The 15,984-nt window shown below is 38.0% G+C and overlaps 1 protein-coding gene across 6 annotated transcripts in view; it reads right to left on the bottom strand.

The window, feature by feature from the left end:
- The window catches only part of DENND4C (DENN domain containing 4C), a 126,352-nt gene that overhangs the window by 71,730 nt on the left and 38,638 nt on the right, over window positions 1-15,984 (bottom strand). For 5 of the 6 annotated variants that reach the window (XM_062208150.1, XM_062208147.1, XM_062208148.1 and 2 more), the window contains exons 7-10: window positions 15,121-15,187; window positions 13,584-13,642; window positions 12,244-12,388; window positions 7,351-7,526 (exon numbers count right to left, since the gene is read on the bottom strand). In XM_062208150.1, coding sequence (XP_062064134.1) covers window positions 7,351-7,526; window positions 12,244-12,388; window positions 13,584-13,642; window positions 15,121-15,187 — 447 coding nt within the window. Of the gene's footprint in view, window positions 1-7,350; window positions 7,527-12,243; window positions 12,389-13,583; window positions 13,643-15,120; window positions 15,188-15,984 lie in introns of those variants that run through there. The other variant, XM_062208151.1, reaches the window with a different exon arrangement.

Consider the following 15,984-nt stretch of genomic DNA (forward strand, 5'->3'; position numbering starts at 1 on the left):
GAGAAATGCCAGATTACTCTCAGAGGATCTCCAATTAGACTCACAGCAGACTTCTCATCAGAAACTCTACAAGCTAGAAGGGAATGGCAAGACATAGCCCAGGTAATAAGAGAGAAAAACTACCAGTCCAGAATATTATATCCTGCAAAGCTCTCATTTGTGAATGAAGGTGAAATAAAGACCTTTCATAGCAAACAGAAATTGAAAGAATTTGTCGCCACTCGTCCAGCCCTGCAAAAGATGCTTAAAGATGTGTTACACACAGAAACACAGAAATAGTCATCAATATGAAAGAAGGTAAAGGAAGGAAACCTCACAGCAAAAGATCATAGGAATCTCAAAGTATATATTAGAAAATATCTTTGGCAAATGGCAGAGCTAAGTTACTACTTATCAATAGTCACATTGAACGTTAATGGCCTGAACTGTCCAGTTAAAAGACACAGATTGGCTGATTGGGTTAAGGAACAAAACCCATCTATTTGCTGCTTACAAGAAACACATCTTTCCAACAAAGATGCATACAGACTGAAAGTGAGAGGCTGGAAAAAGATATACCATGCCAACAGACATGAAAAAAGAGCGGGTGTAGCCATTTCAATATCGGACAACATTAACTTTAACACAAAAACTGTTAAGAGAGACAAAGAGGGGCACTATATAATGATTGAGGGATCAATTCAACAGGAAGATATAACGATTATCAATGTATATGCACCTAATTACAGCGCACCGGTTTATTTAAAAGATTTGTTAAGGGACTTAAAGGGAGACTTAGACTCCAATACAATAGTACTGGGGGACTTCAATACTCCTCTCAGAAATAGACAGATCAACAGGACAGAAGATCAACAAGGAGACAGATTTAAATGACACTATAGCCCAAATGGATCTAACAGATATCTACAGAACTTTTCATCCTACACATAAAGAATTTACATTCTTCTCAGCAGTACATGGAACCTTCTCTAGGATTGACTACATACTAGGCCATAAAGCAAGTTTCAGCAAATTCAAAAGAATTAGAATCATACCATGCAGCTTCTCAGACCATAAAGGAATGAAGTTAGAAATTAGCAACTCAGGAATCTCTAGAACATATGCAAACACATGGAGATTGAACAACATGCTCCTGAATGAACAATGGGTCATAGAAGAAATCAAAAGAGAAATCAAAAATTTTCTGGAAGTAAATGACAATAACAGCACAACATAACAAAACTTATGGGATACAGCAAAAGCAGTGTTAAGAGGAAAGTTTATATCAATAAGTGCCTACATCAAGAAATTGGAAAGGCACCAAATAAATGAGCTTTCAACTCACCTCAAGGATCTAGAAAATCTGCAGCAAACCAGACCCAAATCTAGTAGGAGAAGAGAAATAATTAAAATCATAGAAGAAATCAACAGGATTGAATCCAAAAAAAAAAAAAAAAAAAAAAAAAAAACATTACAAAAAATCAGCCAAACAAGGAGCTGGTTTTTTGAAAAAAATAAACAAAATTGACACCCCATTGGCCCAACTAACTAAAAAAAGAAGAGAAAAAACCCAACTCAATAAAATCAGAGATGAAAAAGGAAACGTAACAACAGACACCACAGAAATAAAAAGAATCATCAGAAATTACTACAAGGACTTGTATGCCAGCAAACAGGGAAATCTATCAGAAATGGATAGATTCCTGGACACATGCAACCTACCTAAGTTGAACCAGGAAGACATGGAAAACATAAACAGACCCATAACTGACACAGAAATTGAAACAGTAATAAAGGCCCTCCCAACAAAGAAAAGCCCAGGACCAGATGGATTCACCGCTGAATTCTACCAGACATTTAAAGAAGAACTAACTCCAATTCTTCTCAAACTATTCAGAACAATCAAAAAGAGGGAATCCTCCCAAATTCTTTTTATGAAGCCAGCATTTCCTTAATTCCTAAGCCGGAAAAAGATGCAGCATTGAAACAGAATTACAGACCAATATCCTTGACGAAAATAGATGCAAAAATCCTCAACAGATAAAGCGTTGATAACCAGAATCTACAAAGAAATCAAGAAACTCCACAACATCAAAACAAACAACCCACTTAAGAGATGTGCCAAGGACCTCAATAGACATCTTTCCAAAGAGGAAATCCAAATGGCCAACAGGCACATGAAAAAATGTTCAAGATCACTAGCAATCAGGGAAATGCAAATCAAAACCACAATGAGGTTTCATCTTACCCCGGTTAGAATGGCTCACATTCAGAAATCTACCAACAATAGATGCTGGAGAGGATGTGGAGAAAAAGGGATACTAACCCACTGTTGGTGGGAATGCAAACTGGTTAAGCCACTATGGAAGTCAGTCTGGAGAGTCCTCAGAAACCTGAATATAACTCTGCCATACAACCCAGCCATACCACTCCTTGGAATTTACCCAAAGGAAATTAAATTGGCAAACAAAAAAGCGGTCTGTATATTAATGTTTATTGCAGCTCAATTCACAATAGCTAAGACCTGGAACCAACCCAAATGCCCATCAACAGTAGACTGGATAAAGAAATTATGGGACATGTACTCTATAGAATACTATACAGCAGTAAAAACAATGAAACCCGGTCATTTGCAACAAGATGGAAAAATCTGGAACACATCATGCTGAGTGAATTAAGCCAGTCCCAAAGGGACAAATATCATATGTTCTCCCTGATCAGCGACAACTAACTGAGCACCAAAGGGGAAACCTGTTGAAGTGAAATGGACACTATGAGAAACAATGACCTGATCGGCTCTTGTCCTGACTGTTGATGTACAATGTAATACTTTATCCATTATAGTATTTTTGTTTTGTTTTGTTCTAGTGCTATTGGTTGAACTCTGTAATTAACACACAATTATTCTTAGGTGTTTAAATTTTAACTGAAAAGTGATCCCTGTTAAATATAAGAGTGGGAATAAGAGAGGGAGGAGATGTACAGTTTGGGACATGCTCATCGGACTTGCCCCAAACAGTGGAGTTAGAAACGTGCCAGGGGATTCCAATACAAACCCATCAAGGTGGCATGTACCAATGCCACCTCACTAGTCTAAGTGATCAATTTCAGTTCACAATTGATCACACTGATAGGTCTAAGAGTCAAAGGGATCACACAAACAAGACTAGCGTCTGCTAATACTAACTGATAGAATCAGAAAAGGAGAGAACAATCCATCATGGGAAGCAGACTTATAGAATGGCAGATGTCCTAAACAACACTCTGGCCTCAGAATCAGCCCTTAAGGCAGTCGGATCTGGCTGAAGAGCCATGAGAGTATTCTAGGCATGGAAAGCCAAGACACTCTGGAAAAAAAAGAAGAAGAAGAAGACGACCTAAATGAAAGATCTCTGCGAGTGAGATCCCAGTGGAAAGAATGGGGCCATCAAAGAAGGAGGTACCTTTCTCTGAAGGGAGGAGAGAACTTCCACTTTGACTATGACCCTGTCAGAATAAGATCAAAGTCGACGAACTCAAAAGGCTTCCATAGCCTTGGCAACTCATGACGAGAGCCTAGGAAGATTACTGACACCATAATCAAGAGTGTCAAATTGTTAAGTCAACAACAGGAGTCACTGTGTACTTACTTCTCATGTGGGATCCGTCCTTAATGTGTTGTCCAATGTGAAGTAATGCTATAACTAGTACTGAAACAGTATTTTACACTTTGTGTTTCTGTGTGGGTGCAAACTGATGCAATCTTTACTTAATATATACTAAATCGATCTGTATATAAAGAAAATTGAAAATGAATCTTGATGTGAATGGAATGGGAGAGAGAGCGGGAGATGGGAGGGATGCAGGTGGAAGGGAAATGATGGAGGGGGGGAAGCCATTGTAATCCATAAACTGTACTTTGGAAATTTATATTTACTAAATAAAATAATAATAATAATAATAATAAAGCAGGAGAATATGGCCCAGGTGCTTGAGCCCCTGAAACCACATTGGAGACACTAAAAAAGCTCCTAGCTCCTGGCTTTGGCCTGGTATTGCAGCCATTTGGGGAGTGAACCAGTGGATGGAAGATTGTCTCTGTCTTTCTCTCTCCTTCTTTCTGTACCTCTGCCTTTCAAATGAATAAATTAATCAATCTTTAAAAAAAAAAAAAAAACACAGAGGGGCCAGTGCTATGGCGTAGCAGGTAAAGCCGCCGCCTTCATTGCCGGCATCCCATGTGGGCACCGGTTTGAATCTCAGCTGCTCCACTTCCGATCCAGCTTTCTGCTATGACCTGAGAAAGCAGAACTGTCCCAAGTCCTTAGGCCCCTGCACCTGTGTGGGAGACCAGGAAAAAGCTCCTGGCTTCAGATCAGAGCAGTTCTGGCTGTTGCCGTCAACTGGGGAGTGAACCAGCAGATGGAAGACCTCTCTCTCTCTCTGTCTCTGCCTCTCTGTAACTCTTTTAAATAAATAATCTTAAAAAAAAAAAGAAAAGAAATTAAAATGTTCAATCTGCTAATTAGGTAAATGTGAATTAAAGACACACAGCAGGTACCATTACAATCAAACTAGCAAAAAAAATTAAGTGTAAGGAGAACAAATATTAGCAAGGATTAAAACAGAATTCTCATGTGCTGCTGAATAGGTATAAACTTCAGTGAGTAATGTGGGTATTACTTATTAAAGTAAGATGCCACTCATCTCCTACCAATAGGTATACACATCAGAGGAATTCTTGGCCATATACTCAAGGCAATATGTACAATAATGATCAGAACAACTTTGTTCTTAATTGCAAAGACCTAGATATAACCCGTAAGTCTATCAATACTGATGGTCACTGCAAATGAGTTTCATGTATGAACATCACAAAGAATGCTGAGAAAAAAGCAATTCATGGAAAACTTTATAATGTTTTCAAAATACATGGAAATGATAAATACCAAATCCAAAATAATGATTACCTCTGGGAGACAAGAGCAAGATATGATTAAGAAGGATTACTCAGGGGTTTCAAATTATTTCTAATATTTTATTCCTTAATCTTTTGGGGGAATTACTCAAACAGTCTTCTATCAGTGTATCTATATCTTTTCATAGTTCTTGAAATCCAACTGAGCAAACTATTCAAAATTATTTTATTTTTATTTTTTATAAAGATTTATTTATTTAGAGGCTGGTGCCATGGCTCACTTGGTTAATCCTCTGCCTGCGGCGCCAGTATCCCATATGGGCACCGGGACTAGAACTCCACATCCATATGGGATGCCAGTGCCTCAGGTGGAGGATTAACCAAGTGAGCCACGGTGCCTGCTCCAGGCAGGTGCCTGCTCCCTGCACCTGCATGGGAGGCCAGGAAGAAGCACCTGGCTCCTGGCTTTGGATCAGTGTAGCTCCAGTTGTAGTGGCCATTTGGGGGGTGAACCAACGGAGGGAAGACCTTTCTGTCTCTCTCTCTCTCACTGTCTAACTCCACCTGTGAAATTACAAAAAAAAAAAAAAAAAAAAAAAAAAAAAGATTTATTTGAAAGGCAGAGTTACTGAGAGAAAGAGAGAGAGGGAGGGAAATAATCTTCTATCCACTGGTTCACTCTCCAAATGGCTACAATAGCCAGAGTATCCTCCCAGTCTCCTACCTGCATGCAGGAGACCAAGCACTTGGGTCATCCTCTGCTGCCTACCCAGGCTATTAGCGGGAAGCTGGATCAGAAGTGGAGCAGCCAGGATTCAAACTAGCGCCCACATGGGTTGGCAGTATTGCAAGTAGCAGCTTATCCCACTATGGCACAATGCCCCGCCATTCAAAATTATTTAAGAAAACAATAATTTAGGGGCCAGCGCCATGTTCTAGTCCCAGTTGTTGCTCTTCCAGTCCAGCTCTCTGCTGTGGCCTGGGAGGGCAGTGGAGGATGGCCCAAGTGTTTGGGCCCCTGCACCCGCATGGGAGACCAGGAGGAAGCACCTGGCTCCTGGCTTCGGATCAGCACAGTGTGCTGGCCGTAGCGCCGTTTGGGGGGTGAACCAACGGAAGGAAGACGTTTCTCTCTCTCTCTCATTGTCTAACTCTACCTGTCAAATAAAATAAATAAATAAATATAATAATTTAAAAGGGCTGGCATTATGGTGCAGCTGAGTTAAACAGCTGCCTGAGATGCTGGCACACCATATGAGTGATGGTTCCAGTCCTGGCTGCTCCACTTCTACTCCAGCTTCCTACTAATACGCCTGGGGAAGCAGCAGAAGATGGCCCAAATCTTTGGGCTCCTGCACCCATGTGGGAAATCCAAATGGAGTTCTGGGCTCATGACTTCAGCCTGGCCCAGCCCTGGCCCTTGCAGCCATTTGGGGAGTGACCAGTGAATAGAAGATTTCTGTTTCTCTCTCTTCCCTTCTCTCGCTAACTCTGCCTTCCAAATAAATAAAATAAAACTTAAAGAAAGTAAATGAGGCACAACACTAAATAAGAAGAAATTATTTAATCCATTTAGTGGTACATTAATTCCATGCTATAAGTAAATCTAAAAATACTTAGTAAGGAACCACAGCTATACACTTTGAAAATACAATAGTCAAAACAGTCCAAAATTATTGTATTAAGTTACAACAGTTGTTTTCTTTCTTTCTTAATTCTCATGTGGATATTTTCTCAACCAATTCTACTATGACTACGAAGGCCTCACCCAAAATTTTTTTCTATTCATTTTCTATCAGTCTCAAATATCAAATAGTAAAGAATGAAAGTGCTCCAGAATCTGAAAGTTTGCACCAACATTTAAGAATTATCAGTACTTCCTGCCCTCTCCAACCTTTTCTACTATTGAAGGACAGGGCAGGGTGTGCTCTTAAGCATACCTCTAGCACTATTTTATTTATAGCAGGTTATGCTACTCTCTGAATCCTCAAGTATACCACTGCTGTGCTTATTTATCACCTCTAACAAATACAATTTGCAGCTGGTAAAGAATAGATCCTTATGAAATTCAAATCTTGACAACTAAGAAATGGTGTAACTTTACTTCAAACAGGTAAACTCAGTTTACTTACATATAGATTTTGAATTAAACCTAGAAAGTATATTATCCTGAGCTCTAAAAGCAGTTTAGCCATTTTTTCAAACTCAAAATATTTTTTGATAAACACAAACATCTCCTACTTACTGTTAGTAATATTACTGTTACCATTAACTCAAATGCAACCTAATATAATACTATACATAATTTTTTCAAACCATCCAGCTTTCTCAAATAGCAATACCTACTTGAGAATTGCTGTACTAAAGATGACCGTTTAACAACTTTCAAAAATAGCACATCTCTAGATGCTTTCAAAGAACTCTAATGTGCTAAAAACATAAAATGGGAGATAATATAAAATCAATCAACTTACGTATATAACATGTTCGTATCCAAGTCAATGCAAACAACATCTTGTGGTGGGTCATGAAGATCAAAATACCTTGAGTCAACTCCAACTATAAATGGGAAAGGTGCACTAAGCACTGCAGCCAGTGAGAGAGGGCAAAGGGGAATATATGGGCATTGCCACTGAAATGGAAAGATCATCTGGGGAAAAAGTTTTAAAAAATTAACCAAATTTTAGATTTTCAACAAAATTATATAATTAATATTTCTGAAAAGGGACCACTGAAAGGCAGTTAAATCTAGTTTTGTTTCCACTTTAAACTTCATTCCACAATTAAATGACATTACAATATTATTAAGAAATCCTTTACAATTTTAAACCATGACAATCATCACAAGCACATAAAAAAGCTAATGGCTCTTTGTATTTTAATTCTTCTAATACCTATACAAAATTCACATTTCCATTTTAAAGAACCAAAACAGAGATAAAATTGTTCAAAAAATCATAAAACAAACTTAGAATCTCTAACTCCTATGTGTTTAATCCACTTATTAATTCTCAAAATAGCTTCTAAACAAAATCCAAGTAAAAGTACCAAGGATTAAAAGTCTGATTCTTGTGCAGCAGTAATGACACCACTTGGGACACTAGTATCCCACATCAGAGTACCTAGGGTAGAGTCCCCACTCTCCTCCAGATTCTAGCTTCTTGATACTGCACACACTGGGAGGCAGCAGGAAAGGCCTCAAGTTTTTGGGTCCCTGTTACCCACACAGAAGACCTGGGATGAATGTCCCAGAACCTGGCTCCCAGCATTTGCAGAGTCAGCAAACAAATGGAAATTCCCTCTGTTTCTCTCTTTCTGCTTCTCAAATAAATAAAATAAAATTTTATTTATTTAAAAGGCAGAGTTACAGCGAGGTAGAGGAGGAGAGATGGAATGAGGTCTTCCATCCGCTGGTTCACTCCCTAAATGGGCACAATGGCCAGAGTTTGGCCTATCTGAAGCCAGAAGCAGAAGCTTCTTCCACATCTCCCACGAGGATACAGGAGCCCAAGGACTTGGGCCATCTTCTATTGCTTTCCCAAACCATAGTAGAGAGCTGGATCAGAAGTGGATCAGTTAGGACTCCAACTGGCACTGATATGGGATGGGATGCTGGCACTGCAGGTGTTAGCTTTACTCGCTACACAATAACACTGGCCCCAAAATAAAATTTCTTTTTGAAAACCAACTGATAGTAAGTCAGTTGAAATTTTCCTAACTGTTCAAGTCAATATATAAAATGAGAACTGGAAGTTATGGCACAGAGGGCAAAGCCACCGTCTAAGATGTATACATCCCGTATCTGTATGCCGAAGATCGAGTCCACCGCTGTCTTCCTAGCTAGCTTTCTGCTAATGAATCTGGGAGGCAAGAGATAATGGCTCAAATAATTGAGTCCCTGCCACCCAAGTGGGAAACATGGATGGAGTTCTTGGCTCCTCACCTCAGGAGCTCCTTGCAGACATTTAGGAGTGACCCAGTGCATGAAGATCTCTTTCACTCTGTTACTCTATCAAATAAATCCTTACAAATATATACAATGATTCAACTTCAGTCAAGCCTGACACCAAATTTTTACATTTTCTGGGACCAGCTAAGTGGCATAGCAGGTTAAGCTACCGCCTGCATGCCAGCACCACATTGAGTGCCAGTTTGAGGCCTGCTTTCTCAAACCATAACAGAGAGAAATGGATCAGAAGTGGAGCAGCTGGGACTCAAACCGGCCCCAAATGGAATGCTGGCACTGCAGGCAGCGGCTTTACCCACGACGCCACAGCGCTGGCCCCTGCTGTCTTTCAAAGTCCAATTCAGTGTGGCTGGCGCTGTGGCATAGTGGGTAAAGCTGCCACCTGCAGTGATGCTATGGCCTGAGAAAGCAGTAGAAGATGGTCCAAGTCCTTGGGCCTCTGCACCCATGTGGGAGACCCAGAAAAAACTCCTGGCTCCTGGCTTCGGATTGGCACAGCTCTGGCCGTTGCGGCCATTTGGGGAGTGAACCAGCGGGTGAAAGACCTCTCTGTCTCTTTGCCTCTGCCTCTCTGTAACTCTTTCAAATAAATAAATAAATCTTTTAAAAAAATGTCCAATTCAGTTCTCATGCTTATTCATCTTCCCTCATAGCCAAAAAAATGCTTATAGGGGCCAGCGCTGAGGCTCACTTGGTTAATCCTCCACCTGGGGTGCCAGCATCCCATATGGATGCCGGTTCTAGTTCCAGCTGCTCCTCTTCCAGTCCAGCTCTCTAATGTGTCTCGGGAAGGCAGTGGAGGATGGCCCAAATGTTTGGGCTTCTGCACCAGCAAGGGAGACCAGGAGGAAGCACCTGGCTCCTGGCTTCAGATCGGTGCAGTTCCGGCCGTAGCAGCCATTTGGGGGGTTAACCAACGGAAGGAAGATTTTTCTCTCTGTCTCTCTCTATTACTCTACCTGTCAAATAAATAAAATAAAATAAATAAAAAACAGCTTATAGCACTTACTACTCCTGCATAATTATAGATAATTATTAGGGTTGCAATTCTTGTCTTCAATCCATTTATTTATTTAACAAATACTTAGACATATCCTATATGCCAAGCACTGTTCTAGATAATGAGACCATAATGTGACTGAAACAAAGATCCCTGCCTTCCTGGCATACATAGTCTAGGGTAAGAGTCAGCAAACTTTTTCTATTAAAAAAAATAGTAAATGTGTTAAGCCTTGCAAGCCATACTGTCTCTGTCACAACTTAATTATCATATTAATACATGAAAGTAGTCATAGGCAATATGTAAATAAACAGCCTATGTTCCATTGAAACTGTACTTAAAAAAACAGGTGACAGACAGTATTTGGTTATAGTTTGCTAACACTTGGTCTAGCAAGAAGAGGTAGAAAATAAACAAGATTTAATAAATGAAATATATACATCAGGAATCGGTAAGTGCTGAGAAAAAAAAAGACAAAGTAAAGCCATGTGAAAGTCATAAGAGTTCATAGCAAGAGAGAGAAAAGCAGATTAGAACAAATACAAGAGTGAGCTGAAACCTGAAGAATGTGAGGGATTTAGCCAGGGAGACCATCAAAGGAGAAGAGGGCTTCAAAGAGAAGGTACAGCCTGGCAAAGGCCTTAAGGTATGGAGATTGCTTAATATTCCTGAAGTAGGATCTGAAGGATTCCTGGGGCATGATCTGAAGCATAGTGAGCAAAGACTTCAGATTATTTTACACCTGCACTATCTCAGAAACCTCTGAACGATGGGACAGCAAAATATAATATCCTCTTCACCACTGACTTCTGCAACGTAATCATAGTTCTTTTTTCTTTTTTTTTTTAAGATTTTTATTTATTTGAGAGACAGAGTTACAGAGGGAGGGAAAGACAGAGAGAGAGGTCTTCCATCCACTGGTTCACTCCCTAGATGGCCGTGATGGCCAGGGCTGGGCTGATCTGAAGCAGGAACCAGGAGCTTCTTCCAGGTCTCACACGTGGCTGCAGGTGCCCAAGAAGTTGGGCCATCTTCTGCTGCTTTCCCAAGGCTATAGCAAAGAGTTGGATCAGATGTGGAACCGCTGGGACTTCAGCCAGCGCTCATATGAGATTTCAGCACCACAGGTGGAAGCTTAGCCCACTATGCCACAACACCGGCCCCACGTAGTTATTTTTTAAAAAGCACTTAGAGGTTTCATCAATTTTTGCTACTAGTCTCTATTAATTCCTTGATACTCAAATCAATGTGTTTAAAGCATTCATCCTGTCACGATCATTTTCAATTTTTCTTCTTCAAGGGTAACTTGCCTAACCACTAAATCCCAATTTAAATATGATTTTGCATGCAATTCAGTATTCTAAAATCAGTTACATAAACCTCATATAATCTTGCTTTTTCCATAAAATTACCAATTCTACATTACATTTTCTACCTATTCTTATTCTGTATTGCTGAAAATCAATCAATAAACTGGGCTACAAAGACTGACAAAGGAGCATGGATAAATACTATTGTTTGAAGAAGGAATATTTGAGTGGGAAGTTCTTAAAACTGGTCAGTACATTAAGCAGTATCTTCATAACTTTTTGTTTTACTTGCAACTGTAGAGACTTGGAAAAGTAACATTTAGTGAGAATCCCACCCATAAACTATCTCATATGGTTATCATTATTTTCATTCCTCACAGAAATTATTTCTCTGACCAGATTAAGTTCCTGGAGACCTACTCCATTTATTGTTTTAAGAAGTATTTATTGAATGTCTACATCACTAGACAAGTGTAGTAAGTGCTGAGAATACACCAATAAATAAGAGACTGGATCCTTACTTCCAAGAGACTTACATTCTTAAAATGGGGAAAGAGTCAAATATTTTATATAAACTGATGGGAGATAAGTTTGGGAAAAGGAACATATAAAATTCTACACAGGGAAGATTTTATTTATTATCAAAGCTTTAGTTAAAAATTAAACAATTGTATACTACTCTATTTTCACAACCACTCCCTATACTATTGCCTCATTATGATTAAAAATTAAAATGACATTAACCATGTAATTTATTTGCATAATTTCAGAGCAGCTGAAATTGGCCAGAGGATTTCATTTAGCACCATCAGCTTTACTCTTGAGTTCTATTCTTATGTAATATAGTTTCTATTCTCTATAGAACCCTAAAATATAAGAAATTTGAACATTTTTCCTAAAATACAAATCATCGTCATTTTCCTTATACTTCCTATTTCTCTTTGCAACTTGATTAAATTTATGAGTATGTTAAACTTTTACTAGGCTGATAATATTCAAAGTTGTTTTCTTTGAAAGAAATATCTCTTTAAAATATTTTTAAAAATCCTCTGTCAGTAATCTTGTCCTAAAAGGAAAATGCTATACTTACAGCTACCACAGCTTCAGCTACCCCAGTCAACACAGCTGGCCTAAGAGAATGTAGGAGAATCTTGCTCTCAAGTAAAACAAAGAGCAGTAGTGTTGCACAATTCTCAGGACCTAGATTCATTAGCAAAGTGCTAAAGTTGGCGCCACTAGAAAAAAAAAGAGACAATTGTGAACTACTTTGATAAAACATGTTAATACTTTCTTATTAAATTATGTCCTTAGTATTAATGGATTGAGAATCTAGTGTTAATTTGGGGGACTTATTTATTAATGAATACCAAAAAGTAGCAAATTTAATGAGATAGTATGAGGTGACTTAAACGCTTCCTTTGGTCACAAAGGCGCATTTATAAGGAAAGACTTTCCTGAAGCAGCCATCTGAACTGAGCTCAAAAACATGGAGGTTAGTAGGAGAGGGTAGCAGTAACATATAGCAAAAGCCCTAGAGCAAGAAATGCTTTTATAGTAATATTCAAGAAGTTGAAATAAATGTTTTATGACAAGAGCATTGTAGAGAGTGACAAAAAATTTTAAAAAGATTAGGCTGAAATTAAAATGACAAAATTATATTTGCATTCCCAAAAGAACATGCTGCTACAAGTGTGGGTCAAGAACTAGAGGAAAATGAGAATAAAAGGGTACCAACTAAGAGATTAATAATATACTCCACTTAAGAAATCAAGCTAGCCTGGAATAGTGATACAGATATAGGCACCAAGTCTGATCCAGCTCCCTGCTAATATGCCTGGGAAAGCAGCAGAAGACGGCCCAAGTCCTGGGACCCCTACCACCCATGTGGCAGACCCAGAACATGCTCTTGGCTCCTATCTTCTGCCTGGTCCTGCCCCAGTCGTTGCAGCCATTTGGGGAGTGAACCAGCGGATGGAAGATTTCTCTTTCTCTGTCTTTCCCTCCCCTTCTGTAAGTCTGACTTTCAAAAAATAATAATAATAATAAATCTTAAAAAAAAAAGTCAAAGATTATATGCAAGAAGTGTGACTGCTTGTAACTGTCATCTAGGCAAAAAAAAAAAAAAGGCAAATGGATTCAAGACACCTTAGGAAGTTAAAATCAGTTCACTTTGAACATACATTTAGTGATAAACTGGATGGGGAAGGGAAATGAGAAGAAAAGAGAAGTATTCTATATTGCCAATCTTTTAACTTTCTTAAGTGGTCCCACTTTAAAAATAGCCCCACCATCCTCCCAGGTACCAAAGTTAGAAATATTAAGGCTATCCTTATCTAATTGTGAAATAACATATAACTTTACTATCTAAAATATTTTAAAGCATTCTGTCCCAAATTTAATAAACACATAATTTTAAATAGCATAAATTACCTTAGTGGTAAAGGTGTAGATACTGGTTGAGATAATATTAATGCATCGTGGACTGACAGCTTTAAAAAAAAAAAAAAGTAAATTAACCAAACCAACTTTGCAATCTAAATATTTAGACTAAAAGTAAAATGGAAAATGAGTTTTTAATATGCAGACATACTTTTTGAAATAAATACTAAGATGTAAAATGATAGTTTTAGTTCTTTTTAGCTAAATAGTTAATTTGATTGAATTCTGATTCAGTTAATTGGTTAAAATACAGTTACTTAAAAGTTTCAGAATACACTTTCAAAAACGGCATAAAATTTGTTGCCAGCACTGTGGCATAGCAGATTAGGCCACCTGCAGCTCTGGCATCCCATACTGGGTGCTGGTTTGAGTCCCAGCTGCTCCACTTCTGATCCAGTTTCCTGATAATGTGCTTGGGAAAGCAGCATAAGATGGCCCAAATGCTTGGGCCCCTGCACCCATGTGGGAGACCCAGAAGAAGCTCCTGGCTCCTGGCTTCAGCCTGGCCCAGCCACGGCTGTTGTGGCCATGTGGAGAGTGAACAAGTGGATGGAAGACCTCTCTCTCTGTGTCTCTTCTCTCTCTCACTGTAATTCAGCCTTTCAAATAAATAACATAAATCTTTTTTTAAAAGCATAAAACTTATTCAAAAGACTGGTAAGCACTTGGTAGTTGTTTGGTTTATATGAATGTCTGCTAAACTGAAATGCATTCAAGAGCAACAACCTCTGATTAATCCTAATAAAACGTGAATAATTTCTTAGGAAAAGTTTTTAAATAGCTTGCTTCTATTGACCAATACTACACAAATGGTCAATATGCAAGCTGTTATGGCTTAGGAAGAGATGGTATATGGAGAGCCAAACATTTAGCAACTTTTATAGCAATCTGACCTCACTCCCATATCCAAACACAATACCAGTGGAGTCGTGTCTATGAACAGAGTATAGATGTATTCATGTCTATACTGATATCACATGGTAAGCTGCATATGTTATAAGCTGTAAACCCACCTGGGTCTGCCACTTATTGAAAGTAAAAAGAAACTAGTCTTTTGGTATAGACAGCTTGAAAAACACTGTTATAACCTACTTTTGTTAGCTGATTTCCTATTTATATTTATTAGTCACTCTGATATTAAGATCTTGCTCATAACATATTTCTGGGTTTTAGATGATTAAAATTAGCAACATAAAGGCCATGCATAGACCAAGAACGATCATGTCATGGATTATAATTATGCCAATTCTTTACACTCAGGATCCACACTAGTAAAGAAATAATGCTCAGTTAAACTAAAAAATCAGGAAATTCAAGGATGTTATGAATACATATTATTTCACCCCAAAAATGAACACCCGAAGTATCATAAAGTTGATCAGCAAAAAACTAACTGCATTTATTGATTTTATTCTCTTATGTTATACATGGAACCTTAATTTTTTGCCCCAAAGGGTTGTAGAACCCATTCTGCAATGCCTAGAATGAACATAAGCAGATCTCTCCCAAGAGATACTCTTTTGATTACCTGTACAAGGATTCTTGGTCTTTGTGGTGAAGGAAAAGGGATGTTTTGCATAAAATGTGAAATATGCCTGGAAAATTTTTGAAATAAAGATCATAATTACTTTCCTAAAATGACTCATAGATTTTAACATATGTTAGATATCATCCCACTTATCTGAAACTTATGCTAAATAATTATTTGCTCAATACAAGTATACTTATGCCCACTAAACTTGTAAAATGCATAATATATTATCTGATTCATAGTTTATATTAATATAGTTATCATCAGGAAGGTGAAAATAATTTTCATGAAAGAAAATCATTTTTATAGCCCTGATTATCCCTGCTGATATAAGAACAATAAATTGTACTATAACAAATCAATACTAATCAGTAAAATAGGGTAAAATTTAACTCTAGAATTACTACTACAACTTTGAGCAAACCACCTACTCCCTGTATTTCTCTACCTATAAGTAATGCTTTTAAATTTCTCCCTAAGTTTGAAGTTCTTAAGGGCCTAAAATGTAGGTATTACCTCAACCAAGAAAAAAATGAGCACATATACTGATTCTTTTTTTCACAAACTATTCCTAGAACCTTAATTTTTCAAAAGATCGCTAACAGGGCTATTAGGAAATTTTATTTCAAAAATTCTTAATTAAGCCAACAGTTTAAAGCTAAATCTAAAACTATGAACCATTAAATGGGTATTCCGTGAGTACAATATTAAAGTTGAATCTGTATCTCTATACCAAATTGTAATAAGCTCACATTCAGTATTACACTCAGTATTATACTTTTAAAGCTTCAGATAAGTACCCTCACCTTGCATAACAAAGGAAATTGCAAATCAAGGGGAAAATATGAAGAATTATGTCAA

The sequence above is a fragment of the Lepus europaeus genome, chromosome 12 (assembly GCF_033115175.1).
Source record: "Lepus europaeus isolate LE1 chromosome 12, mLepTim1.pri, whole genome shotgun sequence".
NCBI classification, from domain to species: domain Eukaryota; kingdom Metazoa; phylum Chordata; class Mammalia; order Lagomorpha; family Leporidae; genus Lepus; species Lepus europaeus.